Genomic DNA, 24005 nt, shown 5'->3' with positions numbered 1-24005 from the left:
AGTGGGCTTTTCTCCTTCTGAAGTGCAGGAATGGGATTTGAGATGTGTCTGAGGCTGATATTCTGCTTGGTTCTGTCCTCCTAAGAGCAGAAGGCACACAGGAAACATGTTGTGGTGGAGGACTGCCTTCCTCTTGAGATTAACATACAGCACAGTAGTCCTTCCAGTGTTCTGCTTGTGGCGAGTGGACTTCTGCCTTCCTTTCTTTAATCAAGCACCCAAATAACTCTTCAGGGTAATGTAACCACTCAAAACAGGCATATAAATGTGGTGAGTAGGCATTGGAGATGTCTCATTCACCTCTATCAAGTGCCCCTTGCTTCATTCCTCCTGACCAGCGATGTGCTAAGAGAGAAACACCTCTTCGTGGGCTGAGTGGTTGGCCAAGAAGGTTGAGCATTTTGGACAGATGTCTGCCTTCTGCTTTGTAGCACCCAGTGGACCTAGAGGTGGCTTTGGATCTGTACCCAAATATAATTGCAAGCTTGTTGGGAAAACTGAATATGGCCTATGATACCCCTTTGTTGCTTTGAATTGTTGCATAACTGAAAGCAAAAAGAGTACATGGAACTAAGGAGAAAGCAGCTCTGCACCCCGAGGTGTGGGGATCGTGGCAGGATCACCAGTGGTTCTCTAACCTGTGTGAACAGGGGGAAGCAGCAGGCTGGAAAAAGGCTTCCTACATCCTCTTACTTAAGCATACCCACGTAGACTAAAATTGACCATGCCTACTGAGCTTCGAGTATGTAAGACTTTCCTCATTGTTTTATAGTGTACTCTGAAGCAGTGAGAAGAGATGCTAAGAGATGTGTTCGAAGGTTAATTACTTACTATTGTGTGAAAGGGAAAAGACTGTTTTAAAACAGAAAATCTCTTTTAACTGAAGCCTAGGTTGGCTGAGCTTTTTCTGGAGCAGGCTTTTATAGCCCTTCAGCTCCTATAAGTCTTGGTGTGCTCCAGCCCAGTCAATCAGAAGAACGTTCCCTGGGAGTGCAGTCCATTTTTCTCCCAAACACTTGAAGGGTTCCTCTGGATTTCTCATCATTCCAAGTGAGTGTACTTTGTTTATCTACAGCATCTCCAGTCAATCTTTTATTTATTGTGCAAAGTAAACATGTTCAGTTTTGTTGAATGGGAAATCGACTGTCATTCATCTATTTTTCTATAGTATTATTGTTATTATTTAATGTCTGTGTTTGAAATGTCTCACCAGGGTATTTCAGTTTATTGCAAGTTTACATTTCACAGTTTTTACTACTGTAAGGCTGCTGAATTGTGAGTGTTAGAGTTAGAGAAAAGACGGAGCTTTTGCAGAGATCTAAACAGTGTCAGTAAAAAATACTCTATTATGAGGAAAATGACCCTGGAGCATTTTTGGCCAATTTCTGATGCACAAGGGCACCATCTAAATTTGCCTTTATGTTGTCCCATGGAAAGACGTTGGATATATATAAACGTCAGGACTTGAATAAATATAATGGTAGAATGGCTGGAGAACAGGGGGTGGATTTTGAAAGTATGGAGGGAAGTGGTCGTAGGGAATTTAGTAGTAGGTTTCCAGTGAGAGAGATGAAAAGATGAATGAAATGGGAGAAAACTGAAGTGCAGGTGAAGACCTGCTGTTGATGGAGATTTGCACATTTCTTAGTGCTGAGCTGATTCATTCCGTGGAGCACCACTTTTGAACTGTAGTGAAATCATGAAAATGAGTAGAAGTCTATTTCTGGTGCTGGTTCTACAGCTGACTTGCCATGCGGATCTGAATGAGCAGTTCAGCTTCAGCAGGTGTGTTCCTGCTGTGGGCTGGGCATGGCAGCATCCCTCTCCAAGGGCACTGTTCAGTATTCATTTACTGATTTATTTACAGCTCCGCAGTCCGCATTAATAGCAGTTTTCTGTTTGGATCCCAAGTGGTCACTGTATTTATTATTCTAGAGGAATGTGCCAGGTACTTTTATTTGCTGAGAATAAATACTAAGGCTAACGTTGGTGGGATGGATGGGGGGAGGAGGTCCACCTTCCCTGGCTGAATGGCAGCTTTATTTGTGCAGCTGTACTTCTTGTTCCTGGGCGTATCTCAGGAGTAGAAGCTGGAGTTTCTGATCTCAAGGAAGGTTCTATCAGTCAGCTTCAAAACCAGTTACCAAAGTTAATCTTTTGAAAGCAACCCTTAATGCTTTCTTCCTCATGAAACCCTTTTCCAGGCTTAGTCTTTGATCTGTGACAAAAACTTGTCAAGAGCCCAAACCTGTTTGATGGGATGGTCTTGAAGTTGCCTACCTGCAAAAAGGCATCTAAACCAAAAAATGTAACAAGGTCATCATGAGAAATTTGAGAGCTTTAACCTTGTCTTGTCAAAATACGTTGTGCAAGAGTGTGTCATGGTCACAGAAGCCTTTCAGCCATGCTCTGAGGAGCTTGAGTCATTCAGTGGGCAGTGACTGTAATTGTTAGTTGGACTTAATATAATTGAGCACTTATCAGGTGTCATTGAAACAAGGGGATTTTGTGTTCGTATCACTGTGTATCGCTGACAGGATCTGTTTGCTTATAAGAGCTTTTTTATCTAGCTATAAGACCTCTGGCACAAAACTGTGGCCCAGTGATGCTTTACATAAGCAAACCTGATGCTAGAGTTGATTCCAGGTGATAAGGAGAAAGGCCAAGAGCGATGGTTGTAGCTCTGAGCTGCCACCGATGCTGCTGCCCAAGATGTGTCTTCTACCACCTGATGTGAGGATGGGTGCCAGAGATGGCATTGCAACACAGTCTTTGCCCCACCATGGTTGCCAGCTTTGGGCTTGGCCTGAAGAGAGGTGGAGGATTCATGTTTCAAGGAGAGGACAGAGTGGTTATGCAAGCAATTTTGGATGTATTTCTGCCATTTTTAAGACAGCGGGTTGTTTGCTGGTGTAAGGGAAGATGCACCTTATGGAAGATGTGCCATTTTCACCAACACAATTTTTGTTACTTGGGTGGAGCAGCTGGTGCCTCCATTTTTAGAGTACTTTACAATTAAGTGGTGCTCTGAGAAAAAGTTTTTGAAGCCAATGATGAATTCTAGAGTGAATTGTATTTTGAAGCATTGGATGTGAAGTGTTTTGTTTTTTAACGAATTCTTTTCTGCCTTGGCTGCAGAATCTTTACTTCAGTTTTAAATGAACTAAATTCTTTTGTACCCCCTTACCATTGTGATAGCTTTTTGATAGTTTCAATATTCAACATTTAGGAAACATACGAGAGGAGCCTACATTTCTTACACATGCCTGTGACCTTGGTCATTGATGCTAGTGGATTAAATAAGGGAACTTTTTTGAAAATGCCATTTGCCAATTAAAAAATGAAAATTTTGGTTTAATAGCAACACCTAGAAATACTAGATTGTGTACTGATTTCAGAAAACAAGTGGTGACAAGGGAAACAAGAAGTGAATGGAAGATACTGATTGGTAATTTCTGCTCATGGTATAGGCTGCCACCTAGATACCTAAGGTTGGTGATTTAAATACTCACTTGATTAAAAAAAAAAAATAATCCAGTAAATTGGGAGAAATATTTATACAAATTCCATTCGGAGTGAATGCTTTTAGAACTCTGCATCTGTGGGTTTGAAACTCTGAGACAGACCTATATTTGGGGCAGCAATTGGAGTCAGTGTTGTGCTAACGTATGAGGATTAATGTAGGATAGTGCTTTACACATGAGTTCAGATTCAGCCACTCTTCTCCCTAGCACCACTGTTCTTAGCTGGCTTGGTTCTTATATGTCACTGCTTTTCAGATATTGGGCCAAGATTACATCTCTGCCTTTCTGTTTTTTGCATCTTGCATTGCAATAACAGGTGTCGGCTGACTCGAGCTCCTCCATGAACTCCAACACGCCTCTGGTGAGGATAACTACTCGCCTCTCCTCCACTGCTGATGCCCCAATGCTGGCAGGGGTCTCGGAATATGAACTACCAGAGGACCCAAAATGGGAGTTTCCAAGAGATAAGTAAGTTGCCTTTTTTCCTTACCACCACCTAACGTGCATCTGTAAAACATGACATGGTATGAGAGGAAGCCTCTTGCTGAATGTTTACCATGGCTGCTTTTGTTAAAAGAAAATCTCGATTACTTGAACCTTCCCTGAAGATCAAGATGTATTCAATTATCTACGTTTTAATTTTTCAACAGAAATGGAATTTTCTCTGCATGTTGTTCGGGTTTGTTTTCACTGCAAACGAGCAGTTGAGAGAAGCCCAAGCAATACCTCTGTGTGCTAAACCATATTTCTCAGTAGTTTAGTGCACAATTGATCAATGTTTATTAAAGATGTGATACGGTATAAAACAGGAGATGGCAGTCTAGAAAATGGTGTTAGACAAACATGCAAAATGAGCTGCTGAATGAGCAGAGGCATAACCACATTTCTTAATGTGAAATGGACATGTAAAAGAGATGGTATTAACACAGGTGAGGGCCATGATGTTATACTGAAGTTGATACTAACTTTAAGAAGTTTTCAGGAGGCTTTGAGAAACTGACATCTTCTGCCCTAGTGTTCTTTGAAAGTTCAGTGCTATGCCTTTTGGATAGTAGAGCTGCAATTTTGAACCTTCTGACAACTGTTCTGGAAATTACTTTTAATTATGCAGCTGAAAACTAGTGGAAAACACAGTAATTGCCACCTGCAGTATTCTAGTCAACAGGGGGGCCTGTATACATACTCCATACCCTTGGGGGATACACTAAATGCGGAAAATTTTAGTGTGCTAAACATTTAAAACTGGCATTCAGCACAAGTGTAGGTGGAGTGGATTTCCAATGAAAGGAAGCTATTTAGAGGCAGTTTATTAAGCTGGGGGGCAGCAGGCACACAATGAGGGGTTTGTTACATTAGTCCTAGCAGGGCAATAGCACATAAATTAATCAGTTTCCAATGCAAATGTTTGTTCTCTGCCAAGATCCTAAATTCAAATTCAGTTCTGGATAAAGTGCAGGATGACCTCAGCATAGCATTTGCTGCCCTTCAGTCTTTGCACCTTTTTAAGCCAGCGTTTGCTTTAGAAACCAGTCCAAAACAGATTGAGGAGTTCTCACCACGGCTAAGATTGTACTTGACACAGCGTCCACGGATTGCTCTGGGGAGGAAGTGCCCTTCACCTCTCCTTTATGCCTGAGCAGATAAGCAAGTGGGGTTTGCAAGCCACTTGCCCCAGTCTAAGAGCCTTCTGTTGGTGCATGGCAGTGTGGGAAAATATAAGGCCATGATTTTCACAACCAGCTTTACCTACATTATATCCGTGAGTCCTGCTTGTGGCCATGGAAAGCCACAACTATAGCAGCTTGGTTATGAAAATGTTTGCCAAAAGCTGGCCAACGCATTGGATAATGCTGGCTACTACAAGTTCATCAAACATCCTTCATGACATCTGCTGCAGCGTTGCTCTGCAGTTCAACAGCATTATCTGTGGGTGAAGAAGACAGAATCTGGCCCATGAGCTCTGTGCTGGAACCCAAAAGATTTGGCTCAGAGGCTTTGAAGTTTGTTGTATTTTATTTTTTTATCCTCCTCAAGTTGAGATGGAAGCCTCTGTGCCTATTACAGCTGAGCTGGTTTAGCAACCATTACAGAGTGGCATATGCAGCTGATCCAGATAGCGACTGTTCTTCTCACAAGGTTCTTTACACTGCTGCTGTGATGTGAATGGGGCTTCAGTTTCCCCAGTCTCTGCTTCCTACTCTGAGCTCAGCATGGATGCTGCAGGAAGAGAAGCATCTTCTGCTGCCCTCATTCATGACATCTGTGGCAGCAGTAAGCCTGTAGCCAAAAACCAGCCTGTGGGTGGATAAAGGCTCCCGTCTCACCCCTTCAAAGGATCAAAGCACTGGGGGAATGTGTGAAGATGTAAGAAGAGTGATCTTGCTGTGGACAGGAGGTTGTGGAGAGAGCGGCGTGCAGGGTGCACCAAGCCCTGCCAAGTGCTTTGTCCTGAAGAAGGTGCTGCCTTTTGTTGCTGGTCGTGTGGCTGGGGAATCGAGGCCCTGGGGCAGTGGAACTGCAGAGCAGAGCTGGCAGTGGCTCAAGGCACACGAGCATCCCCCTGGCTCCCCCTCATCTTTGTCCTCCCGCCCCTTTCCTTGTAAGAAGACGGCTGTCTGGCTGCTTCCTCAGCTGCAGGGAGGAGGACAGGGGTGATAACGGGGCTGATAACCACCCACAGCTGAGCTCAAGCACAGCCTCTGCTGCGCTGTTCTCTGTCCTGGCTGATCCCTTAGGTGCAAGAGATCATTAGGCAAACATTCATGACCCACATCCACAGGCAGAAAGCAAAAATAGGAATTCTGAGCAAAAGTTAGGCTGACTGTATGTTTGACTGCTCCCTCTCTATGCTGGTATATCTCAGGGTTAGTGATCCTGAAAACACCCACCTGGTTTTGATACCACCCTTAACCACACAAGCCATCAGCTGCCTGAAGTTGAACAAATGATGACGTGCACAAAGAAACCTTTCTTCCATCTCCTCACAGTCTGCATGAAGAAGCAGAAGATGTGCCACACCAACCACCACAAGAAGCCAGACTGTGCCTTTCATTCCTGCACTCTGAACTTCAGTTGCACCCAGATGCTCTGCAAGTTCAGCCCATGCACCATGGAGTGCAGCCTCTCCTGTTAGAGGCAGAAGGGCAGCTTAAAAGCTGGGTTTAGCAACTGATCTGCTGGTATTACTTATATCTGTCTATATCTGCTGGTATACTGGTTCACTATGGTGTCACTGAGAAAACAAACCGTGGTGTGCGTGAAAACCGACACATGCCGTGCATTTCATTAGTTCCATATGATAATTGCTTAGTGCTGCAGTAAGTTGTTGAAAGCCTTTTATATTTAGTTCTGGAATTGTGCTGGCTGTGCCCCTGCCCCAGATGCTGTGTGTTAATCCCCTGTTTAACACCTCCAGGCTGACGCTGGGTAAACCCCTGGGGGAAGGTTGCTTTGGGCAAGTGGTGATGGCCGAAGCGGTGGGGATTGACAAAGACCGGCCCAAAGAAGCAGTGACTGTGGCAGTGAAGATGCTGAAAGGTAAGAAGATGGGCTGAGCAAGGTTTCAGCCTGCTTTTAGCAATGAAAAGTTTCCCTTGCAGTGTCTGAGCTCTGTCGTTGTGGGGGGGTCAGAGTGCACATAGCTGACCTCAGCCTTCGGTGGTTTGTGGTGTAAATCTGGGCTCTTGACAGCCTGTTTATCTTCAGCCACAAGTATTTGGACGTGTTGGTGTTGTGCGAGTTCATAGCAGCAGCTGTCTGCATGCAGATCCTAGCCCAGGTGGTTAGTGCCTGTTCGTTTTGAATTTTATTATGAAGTCAACTTTTAGGAAAGACATGGTTTTTAAAGGTTGATAGTTAAGGACAGGATTTTAATGCTTTGTATTGGTTAACGTGTGATTGAAGAAGCAGTCAGTCTGTCAAAGAGGCTGAGACTAATCTTTATTAGGACATAACACATGGCTTTGTACAGTGTACAATGTGCAGCGTATGCGAGAAAACCAACCCCATGTTCTACATTTCAAACCACATGCTGGTGAGCCATAGAGATGCTCAAGCTGGCACAGCAGAAAGTAGGAACTGAACTTGTGTCTTGTGCAGATGATGCTACAGAAAAGGATCTATCCGACCTGGTGTCAGAGATGGAGATGATGAAGATGATTGGGAAACATAAAAATATCATCAATCTTCTTGGAGCCTGTACCCAGGATGGTGAGTAGAGAAAAGAAACTAAGCCAGGACTTTCACACGGGTCTCCAGAACTCTCATTAATCATCGTTTTTCAAGAGTTTTTAAGGAAACTGTCATGCTGTGATGGGATTTCTAGATATTTCCTTAGCTTAGCAGCGATATTTTAACTCCCGTGTCTCATTATATTTGCAGCTTTAATATGAGAAAGGGTACTACATCGTGTGAAAAATCGAATCCCTAGCCGTAAGGAAAAATGACATTTTATAGTGACTTTACTCACATCTGTCATTCTGAATGGTCAGTCTTGTTTTCGCAAAACTTGTGCCCTTTGAATTTGAAATGAGCAGTTTTATTATTTAAAGACAATGATGTTTTTTTTTAAAGATAATTATATATTAAAAGTTATGCAGAAAGACATACAAATTCTGGAAATTAGAAAATCTATCAAACACAGCAAAAGTATTTCTTTAGATCTTGTGACATTTTGGGTCTGAAAATGTCAGTGTTTCAGTACATGGCATGGTCTGGAAGGAATAGGATTTAGGTACTTTCAGTTGCTAATGCAGCTCTGCCACTATCCTTCTAATGCAGCCTTGGCCAGCCACTTAGCGAAGCCCAGTCCTCCTTTTTGTTCAAGTTGTGCTTAGTGGATTCACACTTAAACATTTATTAATCCAGTTTGTTTATTGTAGAGCACCAGAAGGTTCTCTACAGAAAATCATTTTACCTTTTGACTTTACTCCAGTTTTGACACACTTCTGTTTATCCCAAGGTCCACTGTATGTGATTGTAGAATATGCTTCCAAAGGAAACCTGCGTGAGTACCTGCGAGCGCGCCGGCCTCCTGGGATGGAGTACTCCTTTGATATTAACAGAGTCCCAGAGGAACAGATGACATTCAAGGACTTGGTATCTTGCACGTACCAGTTGGCAAGAGGCATGGAGTACTTGGCTTCACAAAAAGTAGGTAGAACTCAGCAAATACTACACAAAGCGTTTGGTACATATTTGGTTGTAGGTTATGTTTGGTTCTTGTGTTATTTATGGTCAATAATGCATTGGGAGAATGGCTTTTCTGCACACCTATCTGTACTTTGAATAAGCACAGGTGATCACGTGATTATACAAGTCTCATTATTTCACCCACGAGACAGCAAGTCATCATTTGCCTTCTGTTTCTAGTCAGTCTTACCAAAATTGGTTCAGGTATTGGATATTAGGGAGAATTTCTTCTCAGAAGGAGTGGTTAGGCATTGGAACAGGTTGCGCAGGAAAGTGATGGAGTCACTGTCCCTGTAGGTATTTAAGGAAAGAGTAGATGCACTTAGGGATATGGTTTAGTGGACACTATTGGTGGTAGGTGGATGGTTGAACTAAATGATCTTAGAGGTCATTTCCAACCTTAATGATTCTGTGACAGTGATGTAAAATAAATGAATTCAGTTACTGAAAGGGTAGTGTGGAGAACATCACAAGGGCAGAAATTGTGAACAAAAGAGTTAAAAATAAAGGTAAATGGAGTTCACTAGTCACTGTAAATTAAGTACTGTGCTTGAAACTTGCCTTTGGTAGACCAACAAGCATGTTGAAATAAGTTATGCATCATGGGATGTCTCTAGACTCTTATTTCTTCAGCTTTTCTTTGGACAGATTTTCTCAGGCTGTACCTCAGTTAAATTACAGTTATGGAACCTTAACTAGCCCTGTATAGTGGACTCCGTAAACATGTTGTGCCTTAATATGAAGGCAATCATGGGTATTCTGGGCACTCTTTAGACCCAGTGTCTAAACCAGAGCACCAGATACTGATGCTGAGTACCCCCAGGAAAGCATGGAGTGCTTAGTGGGATTTATACCAATTTCCAGTTCAGACCACTCCCAACTATGGAGCTGGTTTTAACCAAAGTTCAGAGCTGAGTTTGAACCTCCAGTCCTATTGTATAGAGTTACGGGATTTTATTGCTTCTCTGCAATTGTAGAGAGAGGGGAGGGGAGCAGGAATTGAAGTCTAATTTTGCATTTATTCTTTTGTTTGAAAATAGTAATTCTTAGTTCAGTAGAGTAGACAGGGAGACACGCATGACAGTAGGACGAAATCTATAGAGTGAGCATGAGTATTGTATTAGGTAAAGCACCTTAGAATATCCCTTTTGTAAGATTAATGAAACATTTGCCTGGCAATGAGCCACAGCCCAAGAAAAAAAGGACCATTGTGAAAGGAAAAAAATAAATCTTTTGGTTGGCAAATCTTGAAAAGCTCTGATACGCTGCTGCAGGATACTGCAAGAAAGTGTGCACTCACACAGATGTACACAGCAGCATCGTTTCTTCTGTGGTCCAGTTCCTTTGCAAAAACACTTATCAGTGCTGTGCTGAACTTGACTGAATGCAAAGCATTGCATGAGGCACAGGGAAGAAGAAAAACAAAGTCAGCACATAGTAAAAACTGTACATTCCCATTCTTCAGACATCCCACCATTTCTGTTTGTATTTCTCCAATTCTTTTCCCCTTTGGGATCCCTTTACTGAGCTGGAATAATAAGAGATCTAGTCTTCTCATGGTATTTTCACCATGCAGGCACTGTGAGAGAGCCAGTATTCTTGTTATTTCAGTCTAATAAATGGCTCACAGAGACTTAATGGAATATATATAGAATATGATTTTAATAAGTAAGGAAGGTACTCGGGTATCAGTTTTAGTTTTTGCCTTACAAGCAATTGTACTTTGGTTCCAAGCTGGATAAATACTTTTAAGAATTCTGTTGATGTGTCCTCTCTCTGATGTGCCAGTATAGCACAAGAGCTGCAGGGGGTAGCCCCAGTCACTTCAAAGGGACAGCAAATCACTGGGGCCAGAGAGCTGGCTGTGAAGCCTGGCAGACATGGCTGTGAGTCATGGCACCACTTTGAAATAGCAAAATTGCAGGGTATGCGAGAGCAGAAAAACCCTGAGAGAAGGTAGTGGGATTTTATTCACTTGCTGGATTCACCTGGAGGTGCTGCCTGCTGTTTGAAATGTTCTGCCCACTGGCTTGCTGTTCTAGAATGGCAGAAACATCTGCTCTAGATCCTGTGCCACAGTCATTAAGGCACCTTGCCTTATCAGTGAACATTAGCAATGTGTACTTGGGCAAGTGCCTTGAGTTCTGTCTCATCGTAGCAGGTTCTTGTAGGGTTCGAGGACAAGGGCAGGGTAGGAAGGCTGCCTATGTTATTTCTGCTACTGTGGCATTGCTGATGCTGAGTTAGAAGCCTGATTTGACTATGAAGGTGTACTCTTGTCTAGTCTCATCTGTGTGAAGGCACTGCTGGTGCAGTTTTTCCTTGCAGCTCCCCATAGTTGACCCTGTGAGGAGCAGAAACTTCGTAAACTCATTTTGCACGTGCAGGATGAGAGATCTCAGAAAACCGCTGGGACAAATTATGATGCAAGAAAAGATGTGGGCCCTTACTAATTGTTTTGTAGTGGTTCTGTCCAGCATGTCCATGCACAGGCTGAAATAAGGTGGACAACACAAAGTAAACTGAAATTGAGCAGGAAAAGAAGAAGAAACACAACTAGTTGACTTAAGAAGTAGTTGAATATCCTGGGAGGACTCTAAATGCAACACTGAATACCATGACCCTACTGCCACTCTGTATAAACCCCAAAAATGTTCCTTAAATGTAGGAATAATATCCAGAGCTGCCACAACTTCCTTTCAGTGTCAGGAATATCAACTCCAAGTTTTCAGGATAATGCTGCATGAAGAAAGAAAAAGTCTGAGGAAATACTGGTTGGAGTTTCAGTATCAGAGCTGTTTGAAAAGCAAACAGCCGAGCCCAAATTGCCTTTTTTTTCCAAAGTGAAATTGCTGTAGTCTCATGGTTGAAGTAAACATACACACCCTAGACATCTGGCTAAAAATGATTTACTAGAGATGCATCTCTTAAGAAGACCTTTTATACTAAAGAAGGTTGCACTGATCCGGACTGTCAGGTTTTAGTCCAGTTGATCCAACTTAATGTAAGAGAAGCAACACAGTGACACTCGTTAACAGACATTTGCAATGAAAATGTTGTGTTACCTGTATCTGGGGTTTGTGTAACAAAGAGTGGGTCACAAACATCTTAGAACGTTTGAGTTCTCATCCTTGGCAAAATACAAGGCTTCAAAGGGAGGCTTTTCAAAGGGACTTTTGGGCAGCTGTTCAACCTGGAAGCACCTGGCTGGACCTGAATAGGTTGCAACAGGGTAACTACAGCAATCTTACTGCACGGACTCGGAGTAAACCTGTGGCTTTACAACCTAAGGATTTGGGTTAAAGTCTTTAAAGGAGACTTAAGTATGGTTAGAAATAATTCCATTTTTTTGCAACGGTGTATTTCAGTGGGTGTTTTTGTCTTGTCTTTCTCTCCAGTGTATCCACCGAGACCTAGCTGCAAGAAATGTTTTGGTAACTGAAAATAATGTCATGAAAATAGCAGACTTCGGTTTAGCCAGAGACATCAACAATATAGATTATTATAAAAAGACTACTAATGTAAGTGGATGGTTTTCTTATCTCTGGAAACAAGTGTTTCTTTCAATGTTTCACTTCAAAACTATGGTTATAATCTTAACAGGCTTCTTGTCCAGGAGACTTGCTTTTAATCAGACAGAAAACAGACATCAAGGACATAAGCAATTCTTTCCCCCTCTTACACTGACATTTAGTTTAAAAAGATAAACAAATAGGCTCTATTTTTTATGATTTATTATAACTGCTACAATATAACTATCCATGTTGTGTGTCCTTGACTCCAATCATTTGAAATACATGGAAACTTGATTCTAGCTCGTTTTGAACCAGTATTAAGATCACAAAAAACACTGCATAAACAGTGATAGCAGTAACCATAATAAAAATCCTGTTTGTGAGGTAGTGCCACAATACAGGATTATGCATTTTGCCTTTGCTCGGATGTAAATAACTGTAGTATTGAAGTTAGACTGAGCTTGAGAAAATGGATTTTCTGTACCTGTTGTTGTTTTGCTGTTAAAGCTGTCCTGAATCAAGATGGGAACTTTGCAGAATTCTTTCAGTTCTTCAGACTCTGTTAATACTAAATAGATTCATACAAAATATTAATTAATCACACTGCCTGGCTCATTTACAAAAATAAAGCACTGAGTGATGAATGGCATTTGAACAGTAATTATCAGAGTTCTGCATAGTTCCAAAAGGCAGAGCAGCCAGGTGGGGATTTGTTGGCACTGGAGGGGATCTGAACACATTTCATATCAAATTTGGTACAACTCCTTGGCTCGAGCAAAGCAGAGCTTTTGTGTAAAGCTACAGGCAGTTGTGGCTGCAAGCTCTGGGGAAAGGAAAACAAAATTCCTGTCAGTGATGAACTCTGTGCAAGCAGACCCGATTTTAAGAAATTTTTTTTGTTTCTTATTTCTACTCTTTAAAAACCTGAAGTGAAATAATCTTTTTCCACTTAGATTTGCTTACCCTACGTGTACTTACAAGCAGCATTTTTTTTGGAGCCCTACACATTTTAAATTTTATCTTCAGTGTTCATATCTATTTTTTCTTAATAACCTTCCTCCTTTCATCCATTTTATTAATATTTTTTTAATGAAAGTTTTCAAAATAAACTACGTGTTTGCATTATAGGACTGATCTCTGAGAACGGATTTACTTGAAGCAAAAATCAGTATTCAAATCATCCAGCCAATGTCTTCCATTTTCATTTCTCTTTCCTTCCCCCCCAAATATACAGGGACGGCTTCCAGTAAAGTGGATGGCTCCAGAAGCTCTGTTTGACAGAGTTTACACACACCAAAGCGATGTGTAAGTGACTTTATTTTTGTGTAATCTGGAAACTGGTTCACCTTCCTTAAAGTTTGGGATACTTTGAAATGTATTTTCCTGCTGTCCTTTCCCTTTAAGCGTTTTCAGTTTGTTTCACGTATTAATAGATGGAACAGGACTTGCCCTTAGAAAGTGAGGATTTTATGGTAGACTGCTAACCAGCGCTCTGTTACTAATCTGCCTGGCTTCAAAGCACATGAAAGGTGGAAAATGCTAACCTCCTTCTGTCAGTGCGGAAGTTTCCCCCCTTGAACTTATTTACGGATGTGCAGCTACAAAGAGTCTATCTAATGTGCTTGGCTTTCCACATACTCTGCACTTCCTTCACGTTTAAAAAAAAAAACAACAGTGAAAAGAAAGAAGGAAAGAAGAAGAACGAAAAAAAAAAAAAAAAAAGAACCTTGTCAAAGTTTGTGCTGTGGTTATGTACAATAAAATATAGCCTGGATATACCAGAGGTGTTTTCCCTGATTTTAGAGATATTGTTGCTTCCCAGCAGTGTTTCACATACAGAAGGAAATCATTGGACTCTGGCACTTGAGGATCTTGTAATGTGCGTGGTGTAGCTGGCTGATGCAACAGCTCCCATAATTCTGCTTCCTATTAAAGTTCCCTGTGTAAAGATCTTCAGCGCTCGCATGCATTGAGCTCGAAGTAGATGTGTATTTTTTACTCCGTGCAGATGGAGATCTTATGTTTTTTATTTCTCCAAGAGAAGATGTTAGCCTTAAAAGGCTGGATGCTTCCCAGCACAGGTGTAAAAGCTTACGCATGACAGTGCAGAGTTAAAATAGAAAGGAGCAGGGTGGAGAAAATTAAGAGGTGCCTCCTCCTCCTTTAACTTGGATGCTCACCCCAAGTTGTTCTCTCCGTAAGAAAAGCATTTACTGAGGCCTTTCCTGCCATCTTTATGTTATTTATGAAGGAAATTATATACACAGGTTAAGGGTGGAGCCAACTTTTGCTTTAAAATAACATCTTGACAAAATATTTAAGTGAATGTGAAGTAAATGGCTTGGCTGGTTTAGAGCTGGAAGTCATTGTGAGCTCCCGACAAGCACGGAGCACAGGCATTTCAGTGTTGGAACTGGGAGGCTTTTTGGCCCCGTGGTGCCTTTGGATAATATTATTATAAGTTTGTGCAAACAGTTTACTAAAATACATTGCTGCAAAGCTAGCAGAACTGCAGAGCAGCTCGGGGCCAGGGCAGGCTCTGTGCTGTTGCTCACCTGGCAGAGCAGCCTGGCAGTGGGCCTGTGGCTGCCAGCGGGACGTGGCAAGGCAGCTCTGGAAGTGGGGAGCAGGCAGGAAAACTGGCTGAAGTTTTCCCTCCTTCATTTCCTTACAAAAAAAATAATAATTAAAAAAAAAGATACCAAAAGGAGCAGAATGATTCAAACTATTTTTGTTTTGAACAGCCTTTCTTTTTGCTTCCAAAATATCCCCCCATATACTTGCAAGCCAGCTCAGTGGTGTGGATGTTCTGTAAATAACTAAACTGTGAAGATTAGTTTCATTTCATTAGTTCATTTAAAATTAGTTTTATTTTGTAATGGCTCTGGTGTGCATCCACCTGCAAAAACATCTCTGTTCACAGCAGTAAGGCAATTTTACTAATGCAGCTTTCTCTTTGTTTTGCAGATGGTCGTTTGGTGTGCTAATGTGGGAGATCTTCACCTTAGGAGGATCTCCCTACCCAGGAATCCCAGTGGAGGAACTTTTTAAGCTGCTTAAAGAAGGGCACCGAATGGATAAACCTGCCAACTGCACCAATGAACTGTAAGGACCGAGGGCTGCAAACTGCATTGGAATCATAGAATATCCCAACTTGGAAGGGGCCCATCGCATGGTTAATGCTACCCCAGCAGAATGTAGCATTTTCAGAATTGTTGGCTCTAAAATAGTGGATGTGTATGCATATAGATGCGTATGGAAACGCTATGGAAAGGTCTCCAGGAAATGTTTGGTGGAGGACACTTTACACACCCTGCTGTGATCCCTTTGAAAATGGATGAGATCATCTGTAGACCAGTCTTTGTCAGTGCTTTTACACCCTTATTTTCTCAGTTTTGGTCCATTAAACATGAAAATTCATAAATGGCACACATAGCCATACCACACACAGGCTCTTATCCTGTATAAGCTACACCCAGCTGGTTTTGTACACAAAAAAGTGTATTTGGGAACTTTTGCATTAACACAGCATTATCTACCAGTGATAGTGGAACAGTGCTTTCCCTTTCTGATGCTTCAGTATTGCTCTTGATACTTTTTTGCTTTTATCCCCCATTTTAATTTCTTCACAAAGGCTGCAGTCTCTTACATGATAAAATGTTTAAGCACATGTAATTTAATACTGCTGAAATGCCACAGAAGAATGCAGACTCAGGTCCACAAAGAGGAAATTTAGATGCTGGGCAAGCAGAGATACAGAAATAGAAATGAACCTTTGAGGGAAGTGACAGCATTTTATGGTTTGGGCAACAACATTGGTCCACGTATAAAGCTTTGGAGTGCTCACTGCTTTATTTGTGATGAAGAATATTGGCTGTGTATGAAAAGGCTTATCAGAAGGATGTGTGATTTTAATTAACCCAGGAAAACGTGCATTTCTTACAGCTATATGATGATGAGAGATTGCTGGCAGGCTGTGCCTTCACAAAGACCAACTTTTAAACAGTTGGTAGAAGACTTGGATCGGATCCTTATTCTCACAACTAATGAGGTAGGTAGATTGTTTACTTCCATAAGCTACCAATCAGGATGAATGGTTCAGGAAGCAGATGGAAATTATACAGTTATGAAATCCTATTCAAGTTCTCATTATGTTTGTCACCATCCTCTGAAGTTAGAAGCAGCTTAACTATGTATCCTATGAAATCCTCGGTTTCTTGTCATTATGTCTTGGTTTATGTAACAAAACAAACACATTTTTAAAATGTTTTTGTTAATTTCCCTTCGTATTTTTTTTATGTTTTTAGCATAGTGTTACTGAGAAAATACACATGGCAAACTGAGAGGCAATGTTTATATTTCAGCATGAGTTTCGTGTAGAGGAGTGTAGGAGAGTTCATGATGTTTTTCATTTATCAGCTCAGTTTGATTTCCAGCCATGATATCTAGGTCAGAAAAGGAGAAATTGTCAATAGTAGATTTCAGATTGTGTCTGAGAGTGAATTAGGTTCACTGAAGTAGCTCTCAGTGGAGGGAAGAAGGGCCCACTGGGAGCACGTGAGCAGCCATCCAATTATCCAAAGGTCCTGCCTACCACTGCTTCAGGTTGGGCTATATGAATGCAAAAGGGTTTCATTTGAACAGCATTCTTTCAGAGGACTGAAATATGATTAGTTCTAGCAAGAAACACACTGATTAGTGTATCCACACAGGAATCAGTTCTTACTTATCACATGTACTTTAGAGGAAGATCATGAGTAATGGAAATATTGGTTCTTTTGGTGGAAACTTTGAGAGAAAATGTAGAAAAAAGGTTTGGATCGTGTTATATGTGTCACCATTACTTTCTAATTTTTCAGAATTCTCAGATTTATTTTTCTTAAGCAAGAAATGCTATTTTTTTTACGGACACCATTTGTCTAGTAGAGTAGGTTTACATTTCCAGTTGAGAAGATTCTTTGGCTTCAGTAGCAGCTATAAATTTATCTGAATTACTCTTCTCCAAAACATGGCACCTTCAGGAATGGTTTGGGAATGGGGCAGGAATGTGTGCTCCCAACTAAGCCAGCAGCATAGCTCTGTGTACCATTACAGTTTCCCCCCCATCCAACACTAACTGAATCCTTTCGTGCATCATTTGCACACGATTTCACAAGGGTGGTTGGCGGCAGGCTGGCTGCCATCACAGAGTGCTTGGTGGCTTGGATTGCATCTGCATTTGCAAAGTCTAGAGGGAAACTCTGGGCTGTAATTCTAAGCCTGGAAGAGGATATTTCTTTCTCTTCTTGTATGTTTAAGCATCTTGCCTTCCAGTTGTGTAGCGCTCATGGGCCTGGAAGGATCTCAAAGGTAACCTGAAAAGGCCTTTAGGGTTATGTAAATGACTTTAGGTTCAAATTGTAGGGAAAAAAGCCTGGAAAAACCTCAGGAACACATCCAGTCAATCTGATCAGCCTGCAGCAGGATCTACTGTACATTTATGATGCCTGATGTGTTTGTGTAACTTTGTCCTTGAAGGTCTCCACTGCTGCATTTCTACATTGCCCCACAACAACCCATTGCTCTGTTTTGTTACCTTTAGCTCTTGAAGGCTTTTCCTAATATCTAAGCCTTCAGCTTAATCCAGGGCAAAAGCAGTATCTTAAGAAAGCAAGTTACTTCTCTTGTCTATGAGGTCATGTGTCCCATCTTCTGACACTGCATGTGGTTTCAAGACCTGATTTCAAGTAAGCTGTGCAGTTTTGCTGAAGCACAGCTCCTCCATGCTTCAGTCTGACCGTACTTTTGCTCATCCACTCCACCCTGGTACCTTGGCTTTCTCACACATGCAACTGTTGATAAAGGGTCAACCTGCTTTGCCCAGCAGCTCCAAAATTGACCAGCCAACAATATGTTCTGCATTTGTGTAAGTGATTATTTTTGCCTAAGCCACCCTCTTTTTTTTTTATTCATTGAAATCCCAGTGCTGGAGACTTTATGCCCCTACATGACTGTGGCCCTTTATGCTGAGCAAAGAGACTGGAGAAGAGATAAGAATCCCACCTTCAGTTCTGGGCTCATAGCTGAATTATATCAAGCTTTCAATATGACAAGCTGCGTCTGCAGTTCCACAAGAAAGCTTCAAATGCTGGAAGACTTTTCTCATTTGTCTAGAAAGTGCTTGATCGTTTCTGGTCACGTAGGGCTGTATTGCTTATACATAAATTACATGCCAGGATTGTCCCTGTGGATCTTCTGAACACCTAGGGAGTAAGATAGAAAGTAATCATTGATCCAAACTGCATCCCCTTGCTGCCTATTTAAAAGCTTATATTTTCCTCCTTTTTAAAATGGTGACCATTTTTTAAGCAATAACATGGCAACGATCAGATTTCTGGCTTAGGAAAAAAAAAAAAGTCAACCAAAGAATGAAATTACCCCAACCCAAAGCACAGCAGCATAAAGCACTGACTGAGGTGGAGGACTTGTCTCGTCAGTGTGATCATAACTTGTGGTTTAGCAAATGAAGAGATTGCATTTAAATGAATGCAGCTGCCTTTAGAAGTTGAAAGAGAAGGAACATTTCAAGGGAGAAAATAACTTTCTTCTCCTGCCAAAACTGTTGTTTCTAGCAAAAGAGCCTTAACCCAAAACTTGGATTCAGCAGATATTATTTCCTTTTTTAATGACTGCTTTGGTCATGGCTACTCTGGGGCATGCAGGCATGAGCACAGACACACAGAGAAGAAAATGTAGTATAAAGAACCCAATCAAGTGAATTTAATTTTCTTTCAGTTGTTTTTTTGCACGTATGTCTGCCACTGCATGTTTAAACACAAAGTTAATATCACAGAATATAAAACAGACATCTAAATTGACCGAAGGAATACAAAGTTGGAAGTATCTTTCCCTCTCCAAATCATTACCACGTGCTGAAGAAAAATGGTTCTATTTAGGATGAAATTTCATTTTTATCATTGTAAGTGAAAAGTCCTCTTTTGATGTGGTTGGCATGTTTATTTCCACTGACACGGCTAATGTGGATGCTGTTGGACTTCACAAAAGTACTGTGTTATTGGCTTGGCTTTCCTTTCTTTATTCAGGCTCCTTGTTTTATGAGATATTTGAGCTACAGGCAGTTTAGAATGCAATTGCATTAGGGAAATGAGTGTTGTTTTTAAACTGTTCTTTTACCCACTGCATGATTGAGCCAAATCAGAGCAGTTGGAACATGCTATTGCCAGTTTTACTCGCTGGTTAAAAACTCAGTCTATTTCTTTTGTCACAGGAGTATCTGGACCTCAGCGGACCTCTGGAGCAGTATTCACCTAGCTACCCTGACACCAGGAGTTCGTGTTCTTCAGGTGATGACTCTGTTTTTTCTCCTGATCCAATGCCTTATGAACCTTGTCTTCCCAAGTACCAACACATGAATGGAAGCGTTAAAACATGAAAAGAAGCAAGAACATCAAGCTACCTACAGCATACAAAACAACATGGTTTCTCCAGGACCCTAAAGATTCTGCTTGTACATATGAAATATGGGAGGAAAAAAAAAAAAAAAGGGGGAAAAAAAAAAAAAAGAAAACTTGGAGGAAAGCAGTCAGATCGTACATTAAAGATCTCATAATGTGCAACTTTTATTAAATTTTCCAACGAAGAAGAATGTTTATGAGCTGTGTCCAGATACCCATCACTATCAGTTTTCTGGCTTACCCTCAGCTGCGACAGACTTTGTTTGTACAATGGACCAGTTGGACTTGAGGCAAACTCTGGGTCTGCCTTTCTTGTTTATTTTGTAATATTTGGAGAAAATATATGTTGGCACACACTTACAGAGCACAAATGCAGTATATAGGTGCTGGATGTATGTAAATATATTCAAAATATGTATAAATATATATTATATATATTTACAATGAATTATTTTTTGTATTGATTTTAAAAATGGATGTCCCAATCCACCTAGCAAATTAGTCTCTTTTTTAACAGCTATTTGCTAAATGCTGTTCTTACACAGAATTTCTTAATTTTCACCATCCACGGGTGGAAAATACTTTGCTTTCAGGGAAAATGGTATATCATTAATTTATTAACTAATTGGTAATGTACAAAACAATTAATCGTTTATAGGGTTGTTGTGTTTTTGTAATTTAAATGGCATTTCTATGCAGGCAGCACAGAGAACTAGTAGATATATTGCTCAGACTTTACTAGTTTTCAGATCTTTTTTTTTAAAAAGAAATATTTACAGTATATAACTAATTTGGGGGAATTAAACTTTTGATTTATTTGTGTTTGAAAACTGCAGTGTCAGATGATTATTCTTATCAAAACCAAATCCTTTAACAAGAATGCCTTTTATTCTCAATACTTGTCACTTGAACAACTGAACTCTTGAGGCAATGTTTCCCATGGTGGAAAACCAATCATTCCACCAAGAAAGAAAGAAAGAAAAAATTAGAATGGATTCCTAAAGTAAGGCAAGTCATTACCTTGTCTCTAACCATAGCAGGACATACTGCTCTAAAAGGAGCTGAGCTTCTACCCCGGGTTGCACATGCAACAGATTAAATAGATTTCTCTACACTGGGTTGGGTAATAGGTTCCAGATCTTTTGGCCTGGATCTTTTGCCTTTCAGACTATCCCTCTATTGTAACTTAAGTTTCAAAAGAGAGAGGTTGTTTATAATGACAGTTTGCCATAGGAATATCAGCATCTTTTTAAAGGATTAATTCATGCTGACTCCAGTATTTCCTTCTGATTCATTCCATAACAGTAGGTATAGCACTGGCCTCTGCTAAAATATCACTGTTGTTTGTATCTTTGTACGGAAGTCTCGTGTTTGTACTTTCAGAACCCTCACACTGATACGGCCATGCAATATGAATGCAAATTACACTGTTCTATGTGTGTGTGTTTTTTTTTTTAAATTGGGTAAAAGAAGTATTAAAATCTGTTAACTTTTGTACTGACAATAAAATGTTTCTACAGATATTAATGTTAAAATTACAAAATAAATGTCATGCAGCTTATTTTTCCTAATCCTTTGTGTCATACAAAATGGTTTCCTGAACATCAAGTGATGGAACGCATCCAGAAGCACTTCCTTCTGCCCTTATCACAGAATACTGCATCCCCAAGCAGTTCCTTCAGGAATAGTATTTTTGCTTCTGCCTTGTAGAATATTGGCTCATGAATAACGTGGCTCATTTGAGTAGATACACAAACAACCTCTGCTGTTTGTGGGATGAGATGCTATGCTGGAAAATGGTTTGAAGTGTCCGTAGTGTAGGCAAAATATATTCCTTTTTTTCATTTATTCAGTCTGTATCTTTTATCTAGTGAGTCATTCATATGGGAGAGCTTGGTGGATGGTTTCTCTGGGAGATTTAAACAAAAAAAGTAACAACTGATGGAAAGACAGTCCTCGTGGAAAGAATATATATATATATATTTTCCTTTCTTTTTTTCTTGAAAATGAATAAAAGGAAGATTGACTAAAGTAGCTCACGCCACTTGAGTGAGGGAACATTCCGGTCATGCTACTCTTGCAGCTTACTCAGAGAAGGGTCTTTTCCACATACTACAGAAGTGTGTCAAGCCTGATCAATATAATGGAAAGGAGCCATTTAAGAATGTAGGATTGTGTATTTAATATGTTTTTGTTCTAGGTTGTTGTGGTTTTTTGGCCATTTCTGTGTTCATTTATCTCTTTTAACTCACAAAGATAAAGATCTGGACGTTGGAGATGGAGCACAACTTTACAAACTGGAGTAGATTGTGCCACTTTCCTTTTCCCAGTTTTATAGTGTGCCTCCTGGATTAAGGTTTTATTATTTTCTGTTGTCTGAAGATTTTCTTTTCTTCGAGTATACTGTTTATATAGAGTAGGACACAGAAGCACTCCGTTTTTGGTGGAAAGGCAGAAAAGTGCATGTGGAATTGCAAGAGGAGACTAGAGAGCAGGAAATAAAGCCTAGAATTTGTTCAAAGAGGGCATGTCCTTTATTGACACAGTACCTTGGGCTCTTACAATGAGAAGGAGGGGTTAGGAATTTAAATTGCTATCTCATCTGAAAATAAAATCACCATTGATAAAGTAGGAGCAATAATGAAGAGTAGCCCTATGCCAGAAAACGAATTTATATTGATGTGAGTAATGAGATTTATGCTCTGTGTATAATCACTGTTTCCTGCAGCATCTAATTGTCTTGTCTTCCATTGAAGTATTGATTCAAATCAACTCTGCAGTGTGTGAGAAAACACGGATGTAGAAGCCAGGTTACTGTGGCTGAAATACATGAATAAGATGTTGCATATTTTGTTTTTCAAAATTTAATGTAATTCAGCAAGTAGTGTGGGCTTTATACAGCAGACAAGAAGATAACTTTTGTCATTTTATCTGTTGATGTCATTTGGTATCTGTTCTGTTATGCTTTTACAAAATGGAAGCATTGAATTGCGTTGTGCATTTCACAGTTGTCCAAGGATGAGTAGGTTTACTAATCTTATTTCAGCAATAACGTGAGCAAAACTGCAGAAAGTACTTTCTGTGTCTGTTGAAAGGATTTCCAGAAAAGAGCACCAGAATAAGGATGAGAGCCATCAGTTGTTTCAGGGAATTTCTATCTGCATAGAAAAAAAACAACAAATGATTGACAGTGAGAGCAACATGACATTAGGATAAGCTGCCTGGAGAAACACTGGAGTCTGTCTCACTGTAGATAGTCAAGACTTGGCTTGGCAGTGTTTGGTATCCTCATCTGAGGCCCTACTTCAACACAAGGCTGGCCAAGATCATCTCCAGGGTCCTTTCCAGCTGACAATTTCTATGATCCTGCAAATCTGCATTATTGGCCAAAGGGAAGCTGGCTCATGTTAAATTTGTCAGTGGGATGTATTGTTCAGTAAATTCAGTTCAGTGATGCATTTAACGAGACAGATTCCTCTCTATTAAGACATTTGGATTTTAAGAACCAGGTCCTGGCTTGCCTCTGATTATTATGGCTGCCAAAGCCTTTCTGACTTTGAATAATTATGCAGTGAAAAGCCCTGTTTTGTCAAAAAACTCTAAAGCACGAGTGCCTTGCAGAAGATAAAGTATTTTGACCTTATCAGAGTGGCGTGACCCTATCAGAGTTATCTTGTCAGAAGGAAATGAAGTCATTTTACGTTGAGTTTATTTCATAGTGGGAGATAATATATAAAGTCAAAATGGAATACGTTGATTTTTGTCCAAACAGAACGATTAGCCTAACTCAAAGTGGCACAAAGTCCTGCAAGCTCAAAAGTCCTGCAAATAGTTTCATTTTTAAAATGCTTTCTTTTCAGTTCAGATTGAAAATCAGGTTTTGTTTTGTTTGTTTGTTTGATTTTCCAAGAATTTCTTGATGAAATTTCTGATGAACCAGCTGTGGCACAAAGCCCACTGCCCCTGCCCAGGCTGCCGTGAGCGAAGGCAGGGCTGGCGACTGGGATTCTGAGGAGTCTGACAGAGCTAAAGGATGGGACAAACTGTTCCAAAGCCTCACAGGATTCCAAAGGAGGACTAATATTTGCCAGTGGCAGTGGAGGAACTCATCTCCTCTGCTATGGTATCATGCCTTAGCATTGTCTGAGGCAACAAGGAGAGACTGAAGGCACAGGACAGTGAATGAAAGCCCTGGTGCTTTATAGAGAAATCTCTGATTTGATATACTGGAACCCAAATGAATTAAAATTTATGGAAAATAGAACAGTCCCTGGCAGTCCCTGATTTGTTAAAAATCCCTGATTTTTAACACATCTCAAAGA

The 24005-nt window shown here is 40.6% G+C and overlaps 1 protein-coding gene across 6 annotated transcripts in view; it reads left to right on the top strand.

The window, feature by feature from the left end:
* The window catches only part of FGFR2 (fibroblast growth factor receptor 2), a gene marked incomplete at both ends in the record, with an annotated part of 71127 nt that extends 51466 nt beyond the window's left edge, over positions 1-19661 (top strand). For all 6 annotated transcript variants that reach the window (XM_079536340.1, XM_079536339.1, XM_079536343.1 and 3 more), the window contains 9 exons: positions 3841-3992; positions 6940-7061; positions 7623-7733; positions 8485-8675; positions 12113-12235; positions 13464-13534; positions 15197-15334; positions 16175-16280; positions 19497-19661. In XM_079536340.1, coding sequence (XP_079392466.1) covers positions 3841-3992; positions 6940-7061; positions 7623-7733; positions 8485-8675; positions 12113-12235; positions 13464-13534; positions 15197-15334; positions 16175-16280; positions 19497-19661 — 1179 coding nt within the window. The remainder of the gene's footprint in view (positions 1-3840; positions 3993-6939; positions 7062-7622; positions 7734-8484; positions 8676-12112; positions 12236-13463; positions 13535-15196; positions 15335-16174; positions 16281-19496) is intronic.
* Positions 19662-24005: the final 4344 nt, after the last annotated feature.

Source organism: Tetrao urogallus (assembly GCF_951394365.1).
Source record: "Tetrao urogallus genome assembly, chromosome: 5".
NCBI classification, from domain to species: Eukaryota; Metazoa; Chordata; class Aves; order Galliformes; family Phasianidae; genus Tetrao; species Tetrao urogallus.
The sequence above is the reverse complement of the archived record's forward strand: the minus strand, read 5'-3'. Positions and strand labels throughout refer to the sequence as shown.